The 26,005-nt window shown below is 50.2% G+C and overlaps 1 protein-coding gene across 1 annotated transcript in view; it reads left to right on the top strand.

Moving 5' to 3' along the window:
• Window positions 1-410: 410 nt before the first annotated feature.
• Window positions 411-26,005, top strand: part of MYL4 (myosin light chain 4) — a 29,581-nt gene continuing 3,986 nt past the window's right edge. Inside the window, exons 1-5 of the mRNA XM_074978929.1 lie at window positions 411-612; window positions 12,876-12,903; window positions 17,430-17,579; window positions 24,591-24,764; window positions 25,372-25,449. Of these exons, the coding sequence (XP_074835030.1) occupies window positions 478-612; window positions 12,876-12,903; window positions 17,430-17,579; window positions 24,591-24,764; window positions 25,372-25,449 (565 nt within the window). The 5' untranslated portion in view covers window positions 411-477. The remainder of the gene's footprint in view (window positions 613-12,875; window positions 12,904-17,429; window positions 17,580-24,590; window positions 24,765-25,371; window positions 25,450-26,005) is intronic.

Raw genomic sequence — 26,005 nt, 5'->3', positions numbered from 1 at the left:
TATTCCAATGTGCGGCTGTGAAGTGGTAGCTCGCAAATCCTGGGCTTAAAAGGAATCTGCCGTATTTGCAATCACAGGCTTGCCTATAAAAAGCTGCTTTCCCCCTGGGTATTGAGGCAGGTTTATCAGCCAGCCTGTTACTATTTTCCTGCCATAATATTCTTGTTTTTTGAGGATCTTTTAGGAAGCAGCCCCACTCAACCTATGACAGTGAACCAGGTGCCCCCTTCCTTTGGGGTGTGATGGCTGCTGACTTCTCGGCGGCTGATGACAATGGGCAATTGTTGAGCAGGGCTCCTCTCTTTGGAGTTTCTTCCTTTTATAGTAAATAGCAGTTGGTCCTGCAGCTGGCCTGCCCCTCTGGTGTGAGCACTGGGCTGGGTATATAAGGGGAAGGAGCAGACTTTCTTTTGTCCCTTGCTCTGTTGTGTGGGGTGTGAAGTCCCTTCTCTGCTCCTTTGCAAAGGACCCAGCACCATGCCTCCCAAGAAACCTGAGCCAAAGAAAGAAGCAGCCAAGCCTGCTCCTGCTCCTGCGCCTGCACCTGCACCTGCAGCAGCTCCAGCACCAGAACCACCAAAGGAACCTGCCTTTGACCCCAAGAGCGTAACTGTAAGTAAGGAAATTAGCCAGTTGCCAGCCATTTCCACTCAGGAACCTGCCAAGGGCTTGGCAAACCAGCGCCCCAGGTGAATTGCATCAGCCACGCTGCCTTCCCTTGTAGCTACAACTAGTGGGGGAAATATTTGGAAGGGATACATTGTGAAGGGATTTGGGGATGGGACTCTCCTGCCATTTCCTAAACTGTCTGGCAGTAGAAGGGATTCACTTTATCCCTGGTTCTGGGGAGCAAATTGTTTGTGCCAATAGAACATATTCCTCTCAAGAAATCTTCCTCTGGGGGTAGCCCCCTCCCTATTCAACCCAGCAGGGGGGATCCCTAAATAACTAGTGGTCAAATCCCGAGAGGTGCTTAACACCTGGAAGTGACAGCAAAGTCAAGGGATGACTTTTTCCTCTTGCTAGCCGCTGTCTCTCACTGCGTGAAGCAGAGTTCTGTTCTGGGTTGTGGCTGACTCTGGGGAGGAGGGAACAATGGTGTGGGGGGGGGGGGAGGGGGGGGAGGACATTCCTTTCATTCCAGCCCTTTTTTAATGTAGCCTTGTGAGAATCTCTCCTTTGCCTGGACTGCAGCTCAGCAAACTGGCTGCCTCTTCTGCATCCTCTTAGTCATTTGAACTGACCAAAATTCAACCCTAGACGTTCTTTGTTTCAACGGCAGGATCCTGTTTGAACCTACAAAGGTGCTTTTCTTGTGCAATTACTTTTTCGCATACTCAAGTTGCTCACTTTGCACAGAGATGCCTAATTCTGCTGACTGTTAGCTTCTGGAGTGAAGCGGATCTCTTTATTCCGTGGGCCCACCCTTTGACTGAAGATGAGTCCCAAATGTTTGCACAGCCGTGGGATAGATTGTTCTCTTAATGTAAAGGGCACGTAAGAATCTTAGGGGGAAGGGAGGAAAGTGTCAAAAATGTTTGGAAAAATTACTAATTGCAGCTGGCCTTCTGGTGCTCTTAAGGCATTTTTAGCAAATGTTCAGCTAGAATAAGCCCATCTGGCTTTTGTTTCTCCAGAAGCAGCAAAGTTATTCTGAGTAATACAGACCTCAGCAGGGAGGGTTGCTTGGGCAGAGCAGACAACTGGTGCGCAGTTCCCTCTGTGCAACACTAGTCTGCTTCCCTGCATGAAAAGGCTGGAGTCAGCGTCTGGCACTCAGAGGGCCAGGGTGAATTAAAAGGCAACACATTTAGAAGGGATCACGTGAAGCCCTTTGCATACTTAACCTGTGGAACTTGCTGCTGCAGGATATTCCTGGAGGCAAATAGCTTAGTCAGAGTCCAAACGCTGATATGAACATGACTTGTACCTCCTGCTCCCCTGGAAGTCAAACCCTGTTGACTGCAATGGTGCTGGGCTGGGACCCAGCACATAAAACAGAATAGGCAGAGGAGTTCTCAGTTCTCAAGCTTCAGGCCATAAACTAATTAGAAAGAAGTTTCCCCTGTTAGGATACTATTGAATAGCTGGGCTGCATTTTAAGCTTTTACACTCTGAAGCATCTGGCATAAAGGCGCTTTCAGAGGCACTCCACATTAAGTACTGATAGTGAGCCATTTCTCCTCTCTTGATGTTCACAACTCCACATGAATTGCCGATAATAGGCCACATCCTCTGTGACTGAACACACCTTGTCATCTCTGGCTCTCCACTTGACTCAGACTCCCTCTTCATACCCTCCTCTGAAACCCCCCCACTCATGCATCTGATGAAGCATGTCTTTGCCCACGGAAACTTCTGTTCCATATTTTCTGTATCAGGTGCCACAGGACTTCTTGTTGTTTTTGAAGGTACAGACTAACTCAGCTACCTCTCTGATACTTTTCAGAGATTGGAGACCAGCTGTGGCAACTCCTGTTCCTTGCATCAAACTTCGCCCTGTTTCAGCCCTGACCAGAGCTGTTCTGTGATTTGTCCCTCCTGGGGGCAGATGTGTACATTTTGCCCTCAGCTGCAGCTCATCATGGTATTATGCTCTGCAGCCCTCTAATAAGCACTGTGCCCAGTGCTCAGGCGGCACAGTGCAGCTGGGATATACTGAAGGGTTCGCAGTAGGAAATCTTCACACCTCTCTATTTGGCCCCAGTGGAAACAGCCTCCAGTTAAACCTAGAGCTACAAAGTCATCATCTTTGCCTTCTGCTGAGAGTGGCTTTTCATAGAACCATAGAATCCAGGGCTGGAAGAGACCTCAGGAGTCCTGCCCCCTGCCCAAAGCAGGACCAACCCCAACCAAATCATCCCAGCCAGGACTTTGTCAAGCCTGGACTTAAAAATCTCTAGGGATGGAGATTCCACCACCTCTGTAGGTAACACATTCCAGCGGTTCACCACCCTCCTAGTGAAATAGCTTTTCCAAATATACAGGGTGAACCTCTCCACCCTGGAACTCTCTCCTCTGGCAAACTCCATAATCTGGAATGATTTTAGTTAGCCAGATGACCATCTGCACGGGTGTGGCCAAGTTTCCCTCGGTCCCATAAAGTTTGTTTACAGCCTCCAGTCCTGGCTGTAATTTGTTTGGCTGTAATTTACCCTAAAATGTCTTCTAAGAGACCAGTAAGCAGTGGAAGTGTGGGTAATGTGCTAGAATATATTGACTCCCATCATCTGGCAAATTCTCTCATCCATTACTGGTCACATCCCAAGGGTTCTTGATGAGAGAGGTTCAACCTGTACAATGTAGACCTCCCCCACTGTAACTTGACATTCTTGATCCTTGTTCTGCCATCTGTCACCACTGAGAACAGCCTCTCTCCACCCTCTTTAGAGCTCCCCTTCAGGAAGTTGAAGGCTGCTGTTTGATCACCCCTCACTTTTCTCTTCTGCAAACTAAATAAATCCAAAACCCTCAGCCTCCTTGTGGGTCATTGCTCCAGCTCCCTAATGATTTTGGTTGCCCGCCGCTGGACCCCGTCCAATGCATCCACGTCATTTCTACACTGGGGTGCCTGGAACTTGGCACAATACTCTAGATATGGCCTCACCAGTGCTGTCTTTTTGGTCACCTGAAAAGACATCACCTTCAAATACACAAACCTGTCAGCCAGCGCTTTAATGGAGTAGGCCATTTTGTTAAGGACCTGAGAGTTTGTGTTCTGGAGAACAGAGACTTTAACAACCATCTACAGAGAGAATTCGACAAATTACCACATGGTTTGAACAGGGACAGCAATTACCTGACCCATTATAAGGGCTCTTTCACATACTTTGATGTTTGACCTAACGCTTAACTTCCTCACCCCCATCTCTCTGATCTTCTGTCTGATTGCCAATCTTGATAACAAGTTTTCTGACTTGTCAACCTTAATAGCAATTTTTGGATTTCTGTGCTTGATATATTGAATCTGTTCTGGTAAGCCTCTAGATCTGAAGAAGTGGGTCTGTCCCATGGAAGCTCATTACCTAATGAATTATTTTATTAGCCTTTAAACTGCTACCTGGCTGCTTTTTGCCTTTGATAGAATACAGACTAACATAGCAACCTCTCTGTTACCTTGGAGGATGCCAGCAAGCTGGCGCTTTGGTACACAGGGATGCCTGTGCCCTTTATACTGCAAATCTAACAAGCTAAGGCCCTGATTTAGGAAAGCAATCACAGTTAGGACTGCAGTGAAACATGTGAATTACCATAAGCATATGTTTAACTCCCATTGAAGTCCACGGGACTTAGGCATGCACCTAAAGTGATGGTTTTTCCTGAAGTGGGCTTAAAACAGGAAGCCTGGTTTGTTATTTGGCAGAAGGCCTCCGAGCAACAGGAGGGCTGTGGCCACGCTTGGCCAAAACTTCGAAATGGCCATGCTAATGGCCAAATCGAAGAATACTGGTGAGGCGCTGAAATGAATATTCAGCGCCTCATTAGCATTCGCATGCTGCCAGCCGCGGCGCTTTGAAAGCACTGCTTTTGAACGCACATGGCTTGGTGTGGCTACACGGGGGGTCCTTCTCGAAAGGACCCCCCCACATTTCGACATCCCCTTATTCTAGGCTGGTGGCATGCGAATGCTAATGAAGTGCTGAATATTCAGTTCAGTGCTTCATTAGTATTCTTCAATTTGGCCAGTAGCATGACCATTTCGAAGTTTTGGCCAAGTGTGGCCACAGCCGAGGTGTTGCAAAAGACCTGCTGGTGGTCCAGGAGGTGGCGCTCTTCCCTCTTAGCCAGAGTGAACCAGTGGCCACAGTGTGATGCTAAGGGAACAATATGGAATTAAAGCCACGTCCTGATATGTGGGGCCCATGACAACACTATTGCACTTTTTGCAGGTGGACGAGTGTTTGACACACAAGCCAGGTTGACTCCTTTGCTAGCAGCAAAATTCATCTGCTCCCCATCTGGTCCCCCCAGCACTTGTGGCTGTAAACTCCAACCTCATGCCGCCCCTTAGCATAATGTACAGAGGCTGCTCTGTAGCACCTATGCAATGCCCCCTTTGGGGGATTCCCCCAGGGGCTCCCAGCCAGCACTGCACTGGCGAGGAGGAGCAGAGTGCAGGAGCAGAGCCCTTTGGGTGACCTCTGGTGCCCTCTCTTCACTTTACCCTGGTGCAATGCAAACCAGCTATAAAGTCTCCTAGCCCTCCAGGTGCAGGGTTCCTCTTTGCTAGGCACTGTGACTTGAGCATTAGGGGCATGGCTGGGGCAGGGCAGAGCTCTATCCCAGATGCTCAGCAGCCTGCGGAGGCTGTTGCAATTGAGTGCTGTTTGGGGTACCACTCCAGCTTGCTGGGCTGAGCCCTGGTGCTGGAATGAACTGAAGGGTTCCCCCTGCAACACACTCCGGGGTGGAGCCAGCATAAGCAGATGAGCTGGGCCAGCTGTGGTTGTCTTCTGCCTCACACAGGGTATGTCTTTGCAGCAAAGTTATTCTGGAATAGCTTATTCTGGAGTTATTAGTCCAAAATACACTATTCCAGCATAATGTGTCTACGCTACATGTAAGCCCTGCAATAAGCAAAACCTTATTCCCAAATAGTGTGTCTACACACAAGAGAGTCTATTTGGGAACAGAGCCATTGGACACTGGCTTATTTCAAAATAGTCCCTTTTCCTGTCTACCGAGCCCCTATTTCAAAATAGGTATTTTGAAATAGGTGCTATTCCTCACACAGGCTACGTCTACACTAGCCCCCTCCTTTTGGAAGGAGCATGGTAATGGAGAGGTCAGAAGATGCTAATGAAGCGCTGATATGAAAATGCAGCACTTCATTAGCATAATGGTGGCCGCGGCGATTCGAAAGTGCCGCTTTCGAATCACTTGCTACCCACATAGACGGGGGGGCCTTTCGAAAGGACACCCCAGTCTTCAAAAGCCCCTTGTTCCTATTATCCATTATGCTAATGAGGCACTCCATATTCATGGCAGCACCTCATTAGCACCTTCCAACCTCACTCATTACCATGCTTGTGTAGACGCGGCTACAATGAGGTTTAGCTATTTTGAAATGAGTGTCTGTGTAGACTCTCTCAAAGTTATTTTGACACAGTGGCCGTTAGTTGGAAAAAACTTTGGTGAGTAGACATTTCCATAGCATCCTCTGCTAAGGTGGCGTTAGTAGGGCCCCCCGGAGTTGCATCAGGCAGCTTCCCCCCTTTCAGAATGATCATTCCAGGCACTCTGCATACTCAGGCAGATGTTGGTGGAGTGGTTGTGTCCCACTTACATTTTCCAGCTTCCCTTTGCCACTGTAAAAGCAGGAAACTGTTTCCCCCCACACACACACATGCACACATTAAATTAAAGCTGGGATTCTGCGTAGAATCTCCATCATTGGCGATATTTCAACAAGTAAGATAGATATCTAACAGAAATGATAGAGGTGGTGCTTGGCCCTCCAATGAGGGCAGGGGACTGGACTTGGTGACCTCATGAGGTCCCTTCCAGTGCTAGAATTCTATGATTCTATGCAATTTCCTGATTCCAGGAGTTGAGGGTAGAACCCAATGGCTTACCCTGGTCCTGACTGGAATATAGGTCAGCATGTGCATTTGAGGAGATGGCCCTGCTTGCACAGCCTTGACGGGCTTGTGTCCAGCTGCCCGGACAGCATGAAACCAATTTTCCACCACCAGCTGTCTCAGTCCTAAAGTATTCCGGCGCCTGCAGCATCTCATCCTGAGTCAATCTCCTGAATGAGAACATCACTTGTTCAGTCTCCCGTCTCTGTTGTTCTCCAAGGGGAGGTCACTTTTTCCGTGGCTCTTCTGGATACAGTTACATTTCTAAGCCCAAGTTGTAGTCGGATGGCTAATAATAGCAGGCGCGGTATGGAGACAGTTTAACCAGTTAACCCCCTGACTTTAGCACCGAGCCATGAAATAACACCCTGTCTTCCAAGGGGGGCTGCCCAGCCAGGCCCCTGCCACTTGTAAACTCCAGCTGATCTCGCCAGGAATTTGCTGCTGCTGCTGGGTCTTTGTTGACAGAGTGAGGCTCATTACTACAACTTCACCTCTTCCATTCTTGGTCATTGTGGTTCAGTACATTGCCACCTGTTTCCAACTGGTGCCATCATCTTGGAAAGCCGGGGGTGGGGAGAAGAGATGAGTATTGAGAACTGAGGAAAGGAAGTTCTTTTCTTTAAACAGCACCTGGGGAGCTCACTGGCTACATCTACACTAGTGAGTTTTTTCAAAAAAGCCAAGTCTTTTTCCAAAAATCCTGTGGCGCATCTGCACACAAAATGCATTGGTTCTACATTAAAGCAGAAGAACACATCCATAGGAAAAACAAATCTATTTATAGCACTTATCAATGAGCCATCAAGTTTCTGAAATACCATTAATGGCCCTCCTTTACCATGTCTAGTAATATGGGTTTATACTTCATATTTCTAACTTCAAATACAGGAATGATACATGCCCACATATGGGAAAATCATATTCAGCAGATTACAACTTTTCAAATGACACCTCACACGAAGTATTTTGCATGAAGCATTTTCCACTTATGCATATTCATATATGTATTTCCATAAAGCATATGATAGTCCTGTGACAGTGCTGTCAACCACTCGCCTGCCACACGTGCAGCTTGAACAAGTCCTGCATGTCAACCTCCTCTTGTCAGCCTCCAGGTTGGGGAAGGAAACAGAGCATCAGGGGGAGGGGAGAGAGTGGGGAAGGAAACAGAGGATCCCCGGGGGGCAGGGGGAGAGAGTGGGCTCCTAAGGTAAAAGGAGAAGTGAGAAAACACGAAAGGGGAGAGGAAGCAAAGCAGGAAAGAGAAATGGCCACGCAGGCCTTTGCGAGAGCAGCTGGTTGTACTAATCATGAGGGCAACTTCTGTTAGTCAGCTGACATGAAGGGTCACCTGGCTCATGGGGCACAAGCACAGGTTGCACCTCCCTCATCCGGCATCCTCCAGACCTGATCCATTCCGAAGGAGGGAATTTGCTGGATGAAGGGAGGTTTCAGGCCTCTCCCTGCCCCCACCTCCAGCCCTACCAAACCCTTACCTGTGACCAGTTCCTGCTCCTGCTGGCCCCTCAAAGGATGGCTCCAGCCCCAGCAGGGCTGCCAGCTCCAGCTGGACCCAGCCCCGGCCAGAGAGCCGGTACCAGCCCTGGCCGGGGAGTCAGGCAGCCAGATCCAGGCTGCCGTCACAAGGCCCAGCAGGACAGCCAGTATCAGGGACAAAATCCCTTAGCCTCCACTACACAGAGCTGCCAGGCAGAGATCCTAGCCACTGGCCCTTTTTCTTGCAAACTCCCGGCCAGGCATCTCTGATCCGGTAACATCCATGGTCCTGCCGAACAATGGATGTTGCCAGATGAGAGAGAACCTGTATGTGTATTAGCTCACATATTACCTCATTGCACTGGTGTCTACAAGGGGATCCCTTCATGCACCAAATAGCATGTTTCATCCACAAATCTCAGCACACTTTATAAAAGCGGATGAAGCATCTTGATCCCCATTTCACGGATGGAGACACTGAAGCACAGAGAGCAAAAATGCCCAAGGTTACCCTGTATCAGAGGGGTAGCCGTGTTAGTCTGGATCTGTAACAGCAACGAAGGGTCCTGTGGCATCTTATAGACTAACAGAAAAGTTTTGAGAGTCATGAGAGAACAGGCCAGAGAATAAATAACAACTTGCCTGACACACAGTCCATTAGACCTCAGCTAATACTCATAAAAAGACAGCAAGTGTTTGTAAACCACCAGTTTCTCCGGGCAGGTGGCCCTAAACTTTTTGCTTTGGATCAGGATAGGCTGCAAACTTTCCAGGGAAACCTTTTTTTTTTTTTTGTAACTGTTTCAACAAAATGAACATTTCCACTGAAAGCAGCTGCTTTCCTGCAACATACTCATTTTTTTCTGGTGGAAACTCAAAAACAAGAACAAAAATTGTCCCAAAAACTTAGGCTGTGGTTGCAAAATTTTAAAAACATGGGGTTTCTCTTATAGAAGAGAGGCAGTGTTTGTTTTTGGTGGAAAGTCACCTTTTCCCACTGGGGGGGAGGGAATCTTATTTTCGGATCAGCTCCGATGAGCATTTTCTGAGGTGCTGTTAGCAACTGATGGAAACTTTTTTTTTGGTTTCTTCAGTGGACCATTGCTCCCTCTCAGCTGTTCCCTGGCCAGCCAAAATGACAACCAGATGTGTTGGTTTATCCTCTCTGGCCTAAGGTGACCATATGTCCAGTTTTAGCTGTGAGAGTCCCCGTCTGAAGCAGGACTTGCAGTGGGAGGGAGGGGAGGCATGGGTGAGTGGAAGTGCCAGCCCAACCCTTGCATAGTGGGCTAGGGCAGGGCTTAGGTGCAGAACCAGCAGAGGGGAGGGCTCAGGCGAATGGCTCAGGCCAGCTCCTGGCAGGCAGATGGGTCTGAGAGCTCAAGCTAGCCCCACGTTATCCCGTTTCCCATTTGGGAAATATGGGGTCACCCAAACACTGCTCCTCCTATCCCTGAAGAGCTGATGGTGCAGCCTGGTATCTGTTTCATGGAACTCTCCTATCCCATGCTATGGTGGGCATGGAATGGAACACCATGACTGGCTGATTGCTGCTCCAGGTGTTTGCCCAGTAAGGATGCTGGGGAAAATATTCGCTCCCACTGGGCGCCCCAGTAATGGCTGAATTGAGGGGGAATCAGCCCATTGGGTTATGAAATTCAAATATTTTATTAAAACTTGCTTAAACAATTTTGCATGAACCTGCCCACTGTGCCTGTTCCCAGGACCCAAGCAGAGACATGTATTCCATGGACATGCCCTATTGTACTATAGCAGCCACTAAACAAACAGCCCTTCCCACCTGATAGCACGGGACAGAGCTTCTGCTGCCTCCAGCTGCCGTTAATATCACGTGTTCTTTAATCCAGCGTGAAGTGGGTGTTAAATGGGATTTGGGCATTTTACGCCTGCTCGGCGCTGGTGTCCGCAACAAGAGGAGGTGCAAGGCAACACAATCGGACCTAACCAGCTTTACAACTTTTTGAGTCCCACTTTTGTACCCCAAGTCGGGAGATGGGGGTGAAGGTGAAACCACTCCCATGTAAAACGCCCTGTTGCACAGCTGAGCTGCGGGGGAACACAGGCTGCAAAAAGTGGGGGTCAGTGCAATCAAAACATCAAAGCAGGCTAACACCCCCTTCACCGGTTCAATTCCCTTGCCCAAAATTCAGCCTTGATGTAAGCTGATACAGTCCCCCTTAGATCAATGGGAGCTGCCCCAGTTTGTGCCAGGGCAGAATTTGACCCACTAAAGACTTCCAAGTATTGTTCACAGTTGGGTCCAAACCTACCCAGATGTGACTCTCTTGAGTTTAACGGGAGGGACTAGACCCTAGCACCGCTGGGAATGAGACCATCGAGCCAGGGTTTCAAAACTGCTCAGCATCCACCATCGACCCACTCTGCTGAGCTGTTACGAAAATCGGGACCCAGCACATTTCCCACCAGTCTCCCAGAAAAATCTGTGATCACTTCTGAACTCTGGCTGGGTCCTAGTATCATGCCCTTCTGCCACCCATCTATCCTTTCAGAGGTCCCTGTATCAGAGTCACTCCACCTTTGGGTCGGGGGTGGTTGGAGACAGGATAGTCCAGTTGGCAGACCCTGGTCTGAGTCAATACAGTAGGTCTTACGTGTCAATGTAACTGGGGCTAAATCTACACTTACCTGGAAGGTCGACTGGGCTATGCGATTTTTGGTGCACTGATTGTGTAATAAAAATCAACTGTGCAGCCATCGACTTCCACCGCTGTCTTCGCAGCAGAGGGTCGACAGGTGCACGTCTCCCATCGACCTTTCTTAAGCCTCATGGCTAGTGAGGAGTTCCAGGGCTGGCAGAAACTGTACTGGCTACTGCCTGGCTGCATTGTGCTGTATTGTAATACAGTAATCCCTCAAGATACACCCATTTGAAATGCACATATCTTGCATTTACGTAAGAGGGGTTGTGGGGGCGGGGGGGGGTCAGTGCCATGGGGAGGCAGGGAGACCCACAGCCCCGTCTCTAGAGGCCAGCAGAGCCAGCTGCGGGGTTCCCAGCCAGTGGGTGGGGAGACCTGCAACCCCACGGCTGGAAGCTGGCAGCTCCAACCTTGGGGTCCCTGGCCGAGGGCAGGGAAACCCAGAATCCCCACAGCCCCGTGGCTGGGAAGTGGCTGGGCTCCCAGCTCAGCTTCCACCAGCAGCCTCAGATGAGGCTGCCACTTGATTCCCCTCTGCTTTGCTTGCGGGAACCAGGAAACTGACCAGCCATGAGCTGGTCAGTTTCCTGGGTCCCACAAGCGGTGGAAAGATGGGAACCAAGCCTAGCTCCCAGCCCCAGGGCTAAGGGGACCGGCATTTAGCACCACCGACAGCAGGAGGCCGTGTTTTTCTTTCTCAGGTGGGCCTTTTTTACAGCAGCCAAGAGGCCTCTGGGTCAGTCTAGGACACAGAATGATTAAGCCCCACCCTCGCTGTGCAGCAGGGGTCAGTCGCCTGCGTTCCAGTGACCTTGCTCGGAGGTGGCGGTAGGCAGAAGCACACTCAGCGATTTCTTTGGGCTCCAAGCTCCCCTATATTAACTTTTAGTATGTGTTGGGGGGAACGTTCCTCCCTCAGTCCCCAGTTGGCATGGATCTCACTGCCTAGTGAAGAAGCCAGCCTTGCCTCTTGCCCTCCCACACATGCATACAGGCAGGGCCATCCCCAGGCATATGCAGTTTGCAGCTGGGTAGGGCACCACTAAATCTGGGGCACCTCTGTCCCATGCCCTGTGCTGCATATGCCTAGTGAGGCCCACTCAACCTGGCCCAGTCCCCTGTTCTCCAGCTGCTGCTTTGCTTCTTGGGGGCCCAATCCCCTGGCCTGGCAGCCCCTGCTCCATCTCCAGGCCCCACTGGCCCAAATCCTGCCCTTCCTGCACCTGGCTCCAGTGTCCTGAATCCCCCCCCACTCTCACCTAGTCCTGGCTCCCCAAATCCCCTGACCCCCAACTCCATAGCCCAGCCCCAGCAACCAAATCCACTGGCCCCCACCCTGCTTCCCGGCCCAGCAGCCCAAACACCCCCTGCTCAACTCCTCCGCATCTGCCCTTGGCGGCTGAATTCCGCAGCTCCCCGGTCTGGTGTCCCAAATCCACCAGCCCACAGCACTGGCAGGCTGCACAGCTCACCTTTCCACTTGTTCCCCCCTCCCCACCGCCTCCCTGCTCTGGTCCTGCACCACACACACACACACATGCAAAGGGGATGAGGGAACAAGTGCTCAGGCTACGTAGGGCACCAGAATTCCTAAGGGCAGCCCAGCATACAGGAGAAGTTCAATGGTTTGTGGTTTGAGCATTGGCCTGCTAAACCTGGAGTTGTGAGCTCAGTTCTTGAGGGGGCCATTTAGGGATAAAGAAATGGTGCTTGGCCCTGCCAAGAGGGCAGGGGACTGGAATCAATGACCTTTTGAGGTCCCTTCCAGCTCTATGAGATGAGAACACAGCAGTATTAGAGTTGAGTGATTTGGTTTGACAGTCCTGGCTCCCCACTCTCACTTGTGGCGATGCTGAGGAGCTTCTTGTGTTGCGAGGGGGGGCCCCCAGCCACAGCCAGGATTGTTCCCCAGACAGGGAAATGGGGCTCAGAGGATGAGTTCTCCCTGCTCTGAGGTGGGGCTGGACCTGGTTGGTTTTGCTGAGTTACTGCTGTGCTGCACAGGGCTGGGGGTTGTGGCTAGGCCTGGTGGTGGGGTTTGTGTTGGGCTCCAGTGGCAGGAAGAGCAGCAGTGGGGCTCTAACGGCTCTGCTCTGTTTTTTTTTTCCTTTAGATTGAATTCAGTGCTGACCAGATTGAAGGTGAGTGCACAGCTTGCTGCATCGCTATGGACAGGGAGCATTAGAGACCAGTTACCCTGACTCTGCTTTAACCACTAGGATACACTGTCTTGGAGAGATCGCAGTAAAAACCAGGATTCTGGCCTCTGACCTGCTTCTCCTAGCCACTGGACAGCACTACTTCGCTGTTCTGAAGCTAGAAGAGTTGTCCTGACTCCTAGTCCTTCTTCTACGCTAATCATTAGACAACACTGCCAAATCACTGGAGATGGAACCAATGGGCCCTCCATTTTTTTCCATCCTGGTGCAGAATAAATTTTATTATGAGAACCAAAGCATGTAGAGACACCTGCTGCCGGCTGTGGGTGCTCTGCTAATCAGCTGGGCAGCACCTGAATCTCCCAAGCACTCAGTTTACAGGGAACAGTGGGTGGAACCCAGAAGTCCTGACCCCCAGCTTCCCATGACCTTACCCAGCGATCCCCAAACTTTTCACGGGCGCACACCCTCACCCCTTTCCATGCCCCCAGCCTCATAGGGCCAGCAGTGGGAAACACAGCTCCAGGGTGGAGTAAGGGAACCGAGGCTTGGGCTGTAGCCGGGGAAGGGGCCAGGAACAGAAGCCACTGCAAGGCCATAATCAGGAGCCAAGGGTGAGGTTTGGGCCGGGATCGGAGCCACAGCTCAGAGCTGGGGCTGGAGTGGAGCTGGGCTGGGTGGTTCTCTCTTCCCTCCCCACTTTGGGGGCTGGCCTGGGCCCTGCCGTGCCACCCGCCTTCCCCGTATGCTGAACACTTGGGCGGCTGCTTGGGAGAAATTCCGATGTCACCCAGCTGGTTAGCAGAGACCCCCCCACCTGGGTTATGTTTCTGCTGGTGGCACACACACTCACACATGCTTTGGGGCACCTAATAAAATGTATTCGGTACATAGATGGAAAAAATCTGTACCTGGATGCAATTGATCAGAGGAAATATATCCTGCCACCCTGCACAGGCCTCCTGCCCCGCAGCTGGGGCCCCACTGCTCTAACCACTACATCCACTTCTTCTAGCTATTGGTCCTTGCCCTTTCCGAGTCATTAGAAGGTGCATATGAAATGAGTCACGTCAAGGCTTGATTGCACAAGCCAAAAGTGCACAAGCACACTAGTGTCAGACCCAGCACTACAAGCGGTGAGGAGAGGGACAACGCTTCCTTCTCAGAGGCTAGGAAGGGTGAGCCCTCTGGAGCACTCAGAAAGGGGCCTGGGCAGTGGCAGGGCAGGCTGGAGGCATGGAGACAGGAGTGGAAATATAAATAGAAGTGAGTAAGGAAGATGAATGGGATCCAAGCCAGGAATTCACCAAGGAAACAAACTCTTAAAGAAGCAGAAGGACTATTTGGAACCCATCCCCGTCTCTGCTCTGCTGCTGAGGATGCCATGAAAAATGGTGCCTAACTCCTGCCTGGGGTCCTGGCAAGAGAAAAACATTTTGGGTGTATGCTGAACGAAGTGACCTCAGCTTGAAATCAGGGACTCCCTCTGACTGGGCAGACCCGAGGCACATAGAGAGCCCTCCCCCCACGGGTAGGGGGTGGGCAGTGGCTATGTCTGCACTTCTGATCGGCTTTGTCAACCCTTTTGGCTACAGCCAAGATCTAGATTCCGATTCAGGCTCGTGAAAATACAGGTTGAACCCCTCTATTCCGGCACCCTCAGTGCCTGACTGGTGCTGAACCAGGGAATTTGCCAAACCATGGGAGGGCAATATTGTCTAGCACATTACCAACCCCTCCACTGCTTACTGGGCTTTCAGAAGATATTTAGGGGTAAATTACAGCTAAATAACAGCACACAACACTAGAGCTAGGACTGGTGGCTAGAAACTAACTTTATGGGTCCGCAGAAAACTTGGCCACGTGCATGGTAAGTGGCCATCCGACTGAGTAGATTCATGCCGGACCCTCAGGGATATTGCCAGACCGGAGAGTGCTGCACTAGAGAGAGCCAACCTATCCTGTTGGAAGATCAGGTCTCACATTAGGCTGGGCCTCATAAATGGTCCTTGTGATGGAAAAATAAATAAATAAAAGACAGTGGGAAATGTAAAACAAGTACCAGTATCGCAGTATTTTGTTGCACCAATACTAAGTTGAATGTGGCACCTTACATCCTTCTAATGGGACCAATGTGCCACTTACCCACTTCTGGGTAGAATCCAGTTTGGTCAGATGTTTGCTTTTACCACTCCTGGAGAGACTTGAGGCCCGTAGAGAGAGAGTACAACCCTCCAGTGACTTCAAGAAATAATTTCTCTCTGTTAACTACACACTCCTCTTGGGAAGACAGGACCAGAACTCTTCTCCTTCCATTCCAAATAGACAGGTGCTGGTCGCAGGAACTTAAGGAGAATGCCCTCAGCTGACTTTTGTCACAGATCCCTATCGTAGTCCCTGCAGGCTGAGCCACTAACCGATGACCTCGCTGTCTCTCTCGCATGCACAAAGCCAGTGCAGCACAAAACCCCTAGCAGAGAAGTGGCATTGTGATGTCACATGCAACAGCAGCAGCTCCAGGTTTGCCCCCTCACCATGTAGGAAAGGAAAGGGGGATGGTATGAAGAAAAAGACATCACGTGCAGGAGTTGGATCGCAAGGGATTGACACAGAGTTTGGTCAGGCATCTAGGCTGACAGGACCAAGCCATGGGCATTCATAGTCCAGATCCTCAGTAAGGCAAAGCCCTGCAGTTGTTATGAAGATGCCAAGTAATAAGCCAAGCAAACCCAAAATCCTGTCCAGGGATTTTTACCAAACCAAAGAAACCACATCTTGGGCCTCTGAGCCTTGGTCACCGCAAGCAGACCCCACACATCTGAGCCCATGTGGCAGCAGAAACAGTGGTGATGCCTGCTTGAGAGAGTTATTGCTAGACATCAGGAAGAAAACAGATAAGAACCTAGAGATTGTGACAGCTTTTGATGGCAAAATCACGGCTTTCAGTACTCGCATGGATGCACTGGAAGGACTAGTAACCAGCCTGGCCCAGTCGGCCACTCAGACTGATTCCTGGGTCAAAAGGCAACAGGTGAAAACCCAACAATGCTCCTGGGCCTTGGAACGCTTGGCCCAAGAAAACAGCCACCTTGGCTCCCGCATGGAGTTAATGGAGAGCCAGGCACAGGCCTGCACTCTGCGGATTCTTGGGCTACCGGAAAAAGAGGAGGGAAGAGATTTGATAGCATTCCTGGAGAAATGGCTGCCCAGCATTCTGCGGCTAGACACAGCTGGAGACCCCATTGTCGTGGAGAGAGCCTACAGGGAAACAAACAGGAGGCATAAGCCTGGGCCAGACAAGTGCCGGACTGTAATCGCTCGCTTGGCAGACTTAAGAGATAGAGAGAAAATATTACAGCAAGCCAAGAGGCTGAAGAATATTATGTACAGGAGGAAGCAGATCCTGATCTTTCCAGATTTAGGCCCCCTCCCTGAAGGTAACAGGAGTTGTGGGTGCTAGGCTGGTGGGAGGTTGCTGTATAAACTGGAAATGGCAGTTCTAGAACCTAAAATGCATCGGGCTCCCTCAAGGGAAGGATCCTTTGTACAGGAGGGACACCAGGCAGCAGCATGCTGCACAGGTGGGAATAAGGAGAGTTGGGGAGGTCAGAGAGAAGAGAGCAGTAGCCACACAGGTACGAGGAGATGCAGACAGGGAGGAACGTCTCAGCAAGGGTGGAGCTGGAGTAGCAAACAAAATGGGGAAAGTTGCTAAAAAGGCCCCAGGCAGAGAGGTGGGAAATAAGGGGGTGTTCTGAGTGAAGGTTATGGGCCTTAGGAGCCTGATGGAGGACCAAGACAAGGAGGACCACAGCAGAAATGCAGTTGTGCTTGAGGATGCTCTTGGGCAAGGGAAGATTTTGGCCATGTCTACACTAGCCAAAAACTTCAAAATGGCCAAGCGAATGGCCATTTCGAAGTTTACTAATGAAGCACTGAAATGCATATTCAGCTCCTCATTAGCATGTGGGCGGCCGCGGCACTTCGAAATTGACGCGGCTTGCCGCCGCGTGGCTCATCCAGACGGGTCTGCTTTTCGAAAGGACCCCACCTACTTCGAAGTCCCCTTATTCCTATGAGCAGATGGGAATAAGGGGACTTCGAAGTAAGCGGGGTCCTTTTGAAAAGGAGCCCCGTCTGGACGAGCCAAGCAGTGGCGAGCCGCGTCAATTTCAAAGTGCCGCAGCCACCCGCATGCTAATGAGGCGCTGAATATGCATTTCAGTGCTTCATTAGTAAACTTCGAAATGGCCATTTGCGTGGCCATTTCAAAGTTTTTGGCTAGTGTAGACGTAGCCTTTCTGTCTTGGAAGACATTTAACTGGAAGAACTGATTAAAGGTTATCCCTACTGAAAATTCCCATACACAGTGCTCAAAACCCCACCATCTCTGTCCAGCAGTGGCTGTTTCTGGACCAGGTCATTTTTACAGGGCTAGGCTTCCCACCAGGGAGATGTGAAGGTGTTACAGGAAGACAACAGCTGATTCTCTTCTTTCCTTTCTGCAGAGTTCAAGGAGGCCTTCATGCTGTTTGACAGAACCCCAACTGGGGAGATGAAGATCATGTACAGTCAGTGTGGTGATGTCCTGAGAGCTCTTGGGCAGAACCCAACCAATGCTGAAGTCCTGAAGGTGCTGGGTAAACCCAAACCAGAAGGTAAGAGAAACTGGGCCAAGGTGGAGAGACACGGGGTTCATTTGTTAATAGCTGCAAGGAAAGGACTCTTTTTCCGGTAGGAGTTAGACCTCCAGCTTCATTCCTATCTAATGTCTGTGCAATGATCTGTGTGAAATGAACACTGGCATATCTATGTCTATATACCTGTCTGTCAACCTATAACCAACCACGGCTACGTCTACACTAGCCCCAAACTTCGAAATGGCCACGCAAATGGCCATTTCGAAGTTTACTAATGAAGCGCTGAAATGCATATTCAGCACTTCATTAGCATGCGGGCGGCTGCAGCACTTCGAAATTGACACGCCTCGCCGCCATGCGGCTCGTCCCAACGGGGCTCCTTTTCGAAAGGACCCCGCCTACTTTGAAGTCCCCTTATTCCCATCAGCTCATGGGAATAAGGGGACTTCGAAGTAGGCAGGGTCCTTTCAAAATGGAGCCGCGCGGTGGCAAGGCGCGTCAATTTCGAAGTGCCGCGGCCGCCCGCATGCTAATGAAGCGCTGAATATGCATTTCAGTGCTTCATTAGTAAACTTCAAAATGGCCATTTGCGTGGCCATTTCGAAGTTTGGGGCTAGTGTAGACACGGCCCACATGTCCTGCTGTTGGGTTAGGCATTTATGCTCCATTTGTCACCACTCCAGAGCTGAGTGAATAATTCATAACTTAGGGCATGTCTATACTTTTCAGAAGATTGACTCAATCATGTTGATCTTTCAGGGTTTGATTTAGCACACTAAGCCGTGTCTACACGTGCACGCTACTTCGAAGTAGCGGCACTAACTTCGAAATAGCGCCCGTCACGGCTACACGCGTCGGGCACTATTTCGAAGTTAACTTCGACGTTAGGCGGTGAGACGTCAAAGTCGCTATCCTCATCAGGAGATGGGGATAGCGCCCTACTTCGACGTTCAACGTCGAAGTAGGGACCGTGTAGTCATTGCGCGTCCACAACTTCGAAATAGCGGGGTCTGCCATGGCGGCCATCAGCTGAGGGGTTGAGAGACGCTCTCTCTCCAGCCCCTGCGGGGCTCTATGGTGACCGTGGGCAGCAGCCCTTAGCCCAGGGCTTCTGGCTGCTGCTGCTGCAGCTGGGGATCCATGCTGCAGGCACAGGGTCTGCAACCAGTTGTCGGCTCTGTGGATCTTGTGTTGTTTAGTGCAACTGTGTCTGGGAGGGGCCCTTTAAGGGAGCGGCTTGCTGTTGAGTCCGCCCTGTGACCTTGTCTGCAGCTGTGCCTGGCACCCTTATTTCGATGTGTGCTACTTTGGCGTGTAGACATTCCCTCGCAGCGCCTATTTCGATGTGGTGCTGCGCAACGTCGAAGTTGAACATCGACGTTGCCATCCCTGGAGGACGTGTAGATGTTATTCATCGAAATAGCCTATTTCGATGTTGCTACATCGAAATAAGCTACTTCGATGTAGGCTTCACATGTAGACGTAGCCCAAGTGGGGGGCAGGTGAAATCGAACCATCAGGGCTCTACCCTCAACCCTGGTACTCCTCTCTGTTGCTAGGAGTAAGGGAGATCGACGGGAGAAACTCTCCCATTGACCTCCAGCTGTGGGGAAGGCTAGAAAAGTCGATCTATGGTACGTCAACTGCAGCTACACAATTGTCATAGCTGGAGTTGTGTATCTAAAATCAACTTTTTGATATAGTGTAGACCTGGCCCTGGTTAACTCACTTCACTTCTTCCATTAGCAAATCCTCCAGGAGCAAACAGTAATTATTCTCTCCGTTTTTCTATTCCGGATGACATTTTCTTGCAAATTTCATTTAGTCCCTGACTTACCACTCATAATTCCAGCCACATTGCTGAGTGGTGCTTGCTTGTGTAAGTCATCTGGTGCCTTTCAGTTCATTGGTGTGTGGTAAACCCGGTGGCCGACCCTTACCTGGAAGCTGCCGGAGCCTTCTAGAAGGACAGTATAGTGGGTGGTGCGCCAATGCACTTCTGTCGCCTGTCCAGGCCCAGACCTTCATTGGTCAGATAGGCCCTGTGCTCCCTATAAAAGGCTCCCCGTTGGGTAGCAGGGGGGAAGGTTTTGGGAGGTGTACCACAGCAGCAGGAGCGCAGCAAAAAGGTACCATGGGGAAGTGGTGGGCAAAGTGGCCCAGGGTGAGGCTACTACTTTGGGGCAGGGGTGAAGGCCCTGCCGGTTGCCTCTTGTTCTCATAGGGACCCTGGGCTGGAGTCCAGGGTAGAGGGTGGGTCTGGACTCCCCTCACCCTTCCCCCGAGGGCTCACTTTACTGGAGCAGGTGTGGGCCTGCAAGGGGGCTGGTATTATTCTCCCTGTACTGGTCCTGCCTACGATGAGGATGGTTCGCTAAGCGGAGACCCCTGCCTTTGGAAGGGCCTGGGCAAAAGGGGGGCCTGTGTGAGTCTCTGAGGCAGCACAGATCCGCCAGGAAGCACAGGGACCCACAGAGGCTGACAAGGGACTTTGTCACAGGTTGTACAAAAGTCACCTTCACCATCAGTTTTCTAGTGCAAATGCTGAGGGACACCAAACTTAAATGAGCTTTTTGCGAGTGTTTATGCCCATGAACTTGTAGGACCTCTGAGGGTTAGTCAAGGACCACAACCCTGTTGATTATCTGTGCTATGAAATCTGATGGCACAAATATGAATAGAAAGCAAACACCAAAGGGGCAGAAAAACAACAGAAGTGTTTTTTGGAGCTGAAACAAAAATATCAACCCAAATGAGTCAATTATATTGGTCACCCCAGTCTCTATTTCTGGGCAAAAAAATGTGCCCCGCTCTCCTTTTATGTGCAGTTCTTGCAGGGCAGAGGTGGAGGATAGCAGGGTAGGGGTGGGGACGCATATGCTGAACTGTTTTGTAGATAGATTGGTCACTCGGGCCTTCAGTCTAACACCTTTCACCAGCACCAGTAAGCTGTGTGTTCATGTGCCCAGCTGATTAGCAGAGAGCTCACAGCTAGGGTTTTTTTTTTTAAATTCTGCTGGTGGTGCACATTTGTGTGTGTTGGTGCAGAAAAAAATATTCCACCCATGGATGGAAAAAATCCATGTGTGGGTGGAAAAGATTAGAGGGAATATTGACCAGCTCACAGTTCACTGCATAGATGAAATGACAAGGAGGAGTAGGGAAGAAAAGAAGATCAAAGGCAGAAGTGTGGAGGCAGCGAGGAAGTGGGTTTCTGTTCACAAGGCTTCTGTTCTGTATTGGAGCTCTGAGACAATCATGTCTGCAAGAGGAAGTCCCATGCGAGGTCCTTGCCTTGGTCTCTGTGGCTCTTGCACCCTGCCCAGTGAAGGCAGCCTATGGTGCACTCATTCAGCCATCCTAGGGCTGTCAGGATAACAATGGCTCAGTGCACCTTAACTCCTGCAGCAGGATCCCTTTCCCTTACCAGCTCTTCTTTAGCACAGAAAATCCTTTAGGGCAGGAAGAGATGGAACAGAAAGCCACACAGCTTCCCATCTGGGACCCACAGTGACCCATTCTGGACATGAGGCAGGCTGGCCAAGGGGGTTGTCTCCCAGGGCGCGGTGAGAGTGCTGGGGTTTGGGGACAGGGAGCAGGTTATAGCAGGACCGCTAGCAAAGAAAGCTCAAGGCCAGGATCCCCCAGCTGCAAAATCTTTCACTGCTCGGTTAGTTGCAGTTACCAAAAGCTGCTGGACCGTCTTCTTACTCACCCAGACTCAGTGTCTACCAGGCTGTTGGTGCTCTGCTTCCTGACCCTCCCTTTCCCTCAGGCCCTTCCCACAGCTGATGCCCTTTGCAAACAAGCTCTCTCTGCAGCTAGAATAGAACCCTCCCCTTCTGCAGCCTGTATCTCCCTGACAATGCCCTTTGAAGGGTTTAGTGGGCAGACCACCTCTGATCCCTCCTGGAGGCCTGAAGGGGAAATGGAGCCAATACCATAACAGGAGATGGCCCCATGGAGAGACAAACCTGCCAGGCTAATTCCTGCTCTGGCATTTTCATCAGTTAAAGAAAATGACTCTGAGATGCTTCATGCCTGGATAATTCCTCCCCTCCCCTTACTAAATATCAAGCTTGATCCAGCTCAGAGGACATACTACCCCCATTGGATGACTCATCCTTAATTTCACTGTTCTCCGGCCAGATCCTCAGCAGGTATAAATCCATGTAGCTTCATTGACTTAGACTAGCACGGCTTTCTCTCTGTTCCAATGGAGTGATGTGACTTCATGGCAGCTGCAGATGTGGCTCTTTGATTTTGCTTTTTGTTTAATAACAACCTGCTGATTGGCAAATTCTCTGGGTGCATGAACAATGTCCATAAACCAGTTCCCAAAGGAGTATGAGGCCATATGAATCCACGGTACTGCCCCCACTTGTATGCAGCCTCTTGTCCCAGGAGAAAGCAGAAGCAAAGTAATGCCCTGATGGTAAAAAACAGGGACTCTGACAAACCGACAAGGGAAGTGAATTCTACCACTGTTCGCTGAGAACAGGCTGCCCCCATCACCTTCAACCCAAATCCAGGGGCTGTTAGCAAAGGCAGATCAGCTGATCTCCATGGTGACCAACCTCAAGCATTCAAAAAACATGAGTCAGACCCCCAAATACATAACCTTTGAAATAAACATCAGGGGAGTATTTTTTATTGCCTTCTATTGTCGGAGCCCTTCCAGTGCACGAGAGTCACATTTTCAAGCTGTTCTCCACCATGCAGAGGACTAGAAACACGTACATTTTAAATGACAGCTGAGTTTCTTGTTCAGTCTCCTGATTCCAGTAGCTGGTGCTTTTGCAAAACTCCCATGTGAAGTAGCAAGACTCAACAACACTACATCAAAGCCACAGAGATGAGTGATTATATCACAGACACTCTTCAAAGTCAAGAAACGTTTTTTTTTAAGCCCAGCCATGATCCAAGAAGTAACTGCATAAAAACCAGCACCTTCAGACTTGGCAGAACTACTCACTGTGTTTTAAGTCACTTCTCCTGGCTTGACTGACACACACACATCGTTATTCTTGTTAGCCCTGCACAGCCAGAGCCGTGGACCGAGCCCTGATTCTCCTCTGCCTGGATTTAATTGTGTTTTGTATCCATGTTGTGTAGTGTAAACCAGGGATGGCCAACCAGTCAGGGACAAAGAGCCATGGATAGAATGCAAAGAGTCACGTGGATAGAGTGCAAAGAGCCACGTGTTATATCGATTGGTCAATCAATCGACCGATCAATATGTAACCCCTGAGGCTGAGACCACTAACAAGGAAGAGTGAAGTCTCTGTTCTAGAGCTGGACAGATGATAGATAGATAGATGGCTCAATGCCCTCCCTCTCCCCACCTCAGAGCCAGGCACCCCCAGCCCCCAATTCTCACCAAGTCTCCCTCCCCTCCTCCAGAACCAGGCATGCCCAGCTTTCCACTATAACCCAATCTCCCACTTGTCATCGAGAGCCAGGCACCCCCCAACACCCCACTCAAATTCGATGCCAGTGACTTGCAGGAACCACTGCTGCCACCATGTGCTTCTCCAACCAAGCCCTGGGGTGTGCGCACAGAGCAGTACGCAGCACTCCCAGTGCACGGCTCCGTGGAGGAGCCGCATTTAATGGCTCAGAGAGCTGCCTGTGACTCGAAAGCCACAGGCTGGTCACCCCGGTGTAAACAACTGCACATGATGTAGGGCAAAGGGAACCCAGCTGATGGAGTCTACTCAGCCTCACAAATCTAACCTGACTTCCTCAGTAGTCCCTGGACTCTGGGTCTTGGCACATAAAAAAAGCTTTTTCAATAGGACTAAAGAGTTTCATCTAAAAGGCTCAGAGTGGGATGAGGAAATAATCATCACATTCGGTTCTTTCACACTTCCTATTGGCTGAGAAGCAAAGGCATTATGCCAGTAGGGCTACTTTCCCTCCATCAGTGAGTGCTGTGTCTCTATCACCGTGCTGTGAGGAAGGGTGTGGGCGAAGGGAAGGGGGCATAAGGGGAAGAGAATGAAGATGTAGGTGAAAGAAACCCCAGACTCCAACGTGGTAGCATGTGACCTGTGGATGGCACAAGTCGGAGCTCAGAGTCCCTGGCTGGAAAAGGAGAGGCTACCTTTCGAGGCAAAGTGCTGAAATTTGACGTTTTGACCCCTAAGTACAGGCCACGTGCTGGTGATACTTTTTAAAATCGCTAACAGTCTGACTTACAACAGCTTCGTTAATAAACACATTAAAGCTTTACCATTTAGGTGCTGGTTGGTGGCACTACCTGGTCTTTTGTTAATCCACAGGCTTTCAGCAAGCTCCTGGCTGCATGAGGGAGAAGGGTCAGAGCTGAGCTTCTGCCTTTCATGCCAATGAAAATCAGCTCACGTGCCTCTCTTGGCACCTGTGCCGGGGGTGACTGACTACTTCAGTTGGGAATATGCATAGCATATGCAGGTGCATCATAGCTTATGGAATTTAAAGGTGGCTCGGTGCTGGACAGTACTTAAGACAGGTCAAATCTGACCTCTGTGCCACTATATCCCCTTGTGAGGGCTCATAGGAGCCATGCACAAGCTAAGAAACTGGGGAGGTGTGATCGACATTTGAATGGGGAAACCCCAGAGACAACCCTGGGTGCTAAAGGAAGTGGTATCACCCATGTGCTTTTGCTGGGTCAGTATAGAACCAATGTGTTCGTAGATGCTGGACTTTTTTGAATAAGCGTTCATGCCCAAGTCTACTCACCTGAGCCCATTAAAGCATCCAAGGCAATTCCCACAAGAGTTTACTGTAACATGAGTTTCCCAACCACATTCTAATATATTTAATCACCAACCTGCTTCCATCAATTTGCTTCTGTAGTTTCAGTTTGGACACAGTATTTTTCCCCACTTCCTTGCCTTATACACAGTTTGAGAGGTCCCTGGTTCCGACTCAGAGGTGGCTGCCTGTGAGTGATGGACAAAGTGACTGCCATATAAAGTGCTTTGGGCTAAAAGGTGCCACAGACTAGTTAAGTAATGCCACCTTCTTTGTCATCTCCATCAGAAATGAACACAAAGATGCTGGACTTCGAGACCTTCCTGCCAATGTTGCAGCACATCTCCCGCTCCAAGGACCAGGGAACTTTTGAGGATTTTGTGGAAGGCCTACGTGTCTTTGACAAGGAGGGGAACGGCACGGTCATGGGTGCAGAACTCCGCCATGTGCTTGCCACGCTGGGTATGGGCTGGTGCCAAAGCTAGGCATGGCTGACCTGTAGCTGTGCAGTCCAGGTGGCAGGGTCTGTTCCAGGTGTCAGAGATCCCATCCATTGCAGGTTGGGGTGAAGTCCTGTGAATGGGACCTTGCTTGGGTATAATGAACTGGGGAGACCCTTTTGTCTGTGGCAGACACACATAAAGCCTCCTTTTCCAAATACTGACTCTAGCCAAGGCCAAAATTCATGGTAATATGGATATTACAGTGCTGGCATCAGGAGGAGTGAATTGCTCCAGAATAGAGATTGTTTTGCATCCATGGCACTAGCTCAAATGCAACCCAATCTGGTTAATAACTCAAAGTTATTCCCAACTATCTGACAACTGCCCTCTTATTCCTTTCTCCTCTGGGTCCCTTAGTGGTGTGAGATATGTAACCCTTTGTTTCATGTCTGCTCTGTTAACCAACCTTGGAGACAGTCACTAGCCAAAGACGAAACCTCTCCCAGATATTAACCTGCTGTCTGGAAGGCTTTGGGGAGACATAATTCACAGCAGCATGAATCCCAGGTAGAGGCAAAGCTAGAGTCCACATCCTAATCAGCCTGTCCTTCTCCTTCCACTCCTAGGCGAGAAGCTGACGGAAAGTGAGGTGGAGCAACTCATGGCAGGACAGGAAGATGCCAACGGCTGTATCAACTATGAAGGTAGGAGGAGAAGATTCCTTCCAGGGATACTTCAGCCCTTTCAGTCTGCTCTGAGAGGTTCATGGCCTCTTCTGGTCACATGGAAACTGAGGGGTCAGTGAATGGGGAAAACCCACGTGACGCCTGTCCACCAGAGATTTCCAGCAAGAAGTTTCCAGGATGCAATCTGCCTAATGGTCACATGTGCAGAGGCAGGGGATTGAGGGCAGAATTAGACCCAACGGTGCTTTGCTGTGTCAGTGGGACGGAGGTGGGACAGAGTTCATTGTTGCTGGGTCTTGTGAATTCAAAATGCAAGACAAGATCTCCCATACTCTCCAGTCCAAATGCTCCAAGATTCATTATATGCCATTTCAGTAGCAGGGGAAGGGATCCTCTAGAGCAGGCGTGAGCAAACTTTTCACTTCGGGCCCCACTTTTGTCCCTGCATTTAGTGCCCCCTTCTCCCCCCCAATGTAATCTAATGTCATCCAAACCAATGGAAATCTCAGTTACAGTCATATGAAAAAAAACAAAACAAAACAACCTTTCGGCAGGTGTGAGAAAATAAGTCTGT

This window comes from Carettochelys insculpta, chromosome 28 (genome assembly GCF_033958435.1).
Source record: "Carettochelys insculpta isolate YL-2023 chromosome 28, ASM3395843v1, whole genome shotgun sequence".
NCBI classification, from domain to species: domain Eukaryota; kingdom Metazoa; phylum Chordata; order Testudines; family Carettochelyidae; genus Carettochelys; species Carettochelys insculpta.
Note: the sequence above shows the minus strand (reverse complement) of the source record. Positions and strands in the feature narration are given on the sequence as shown.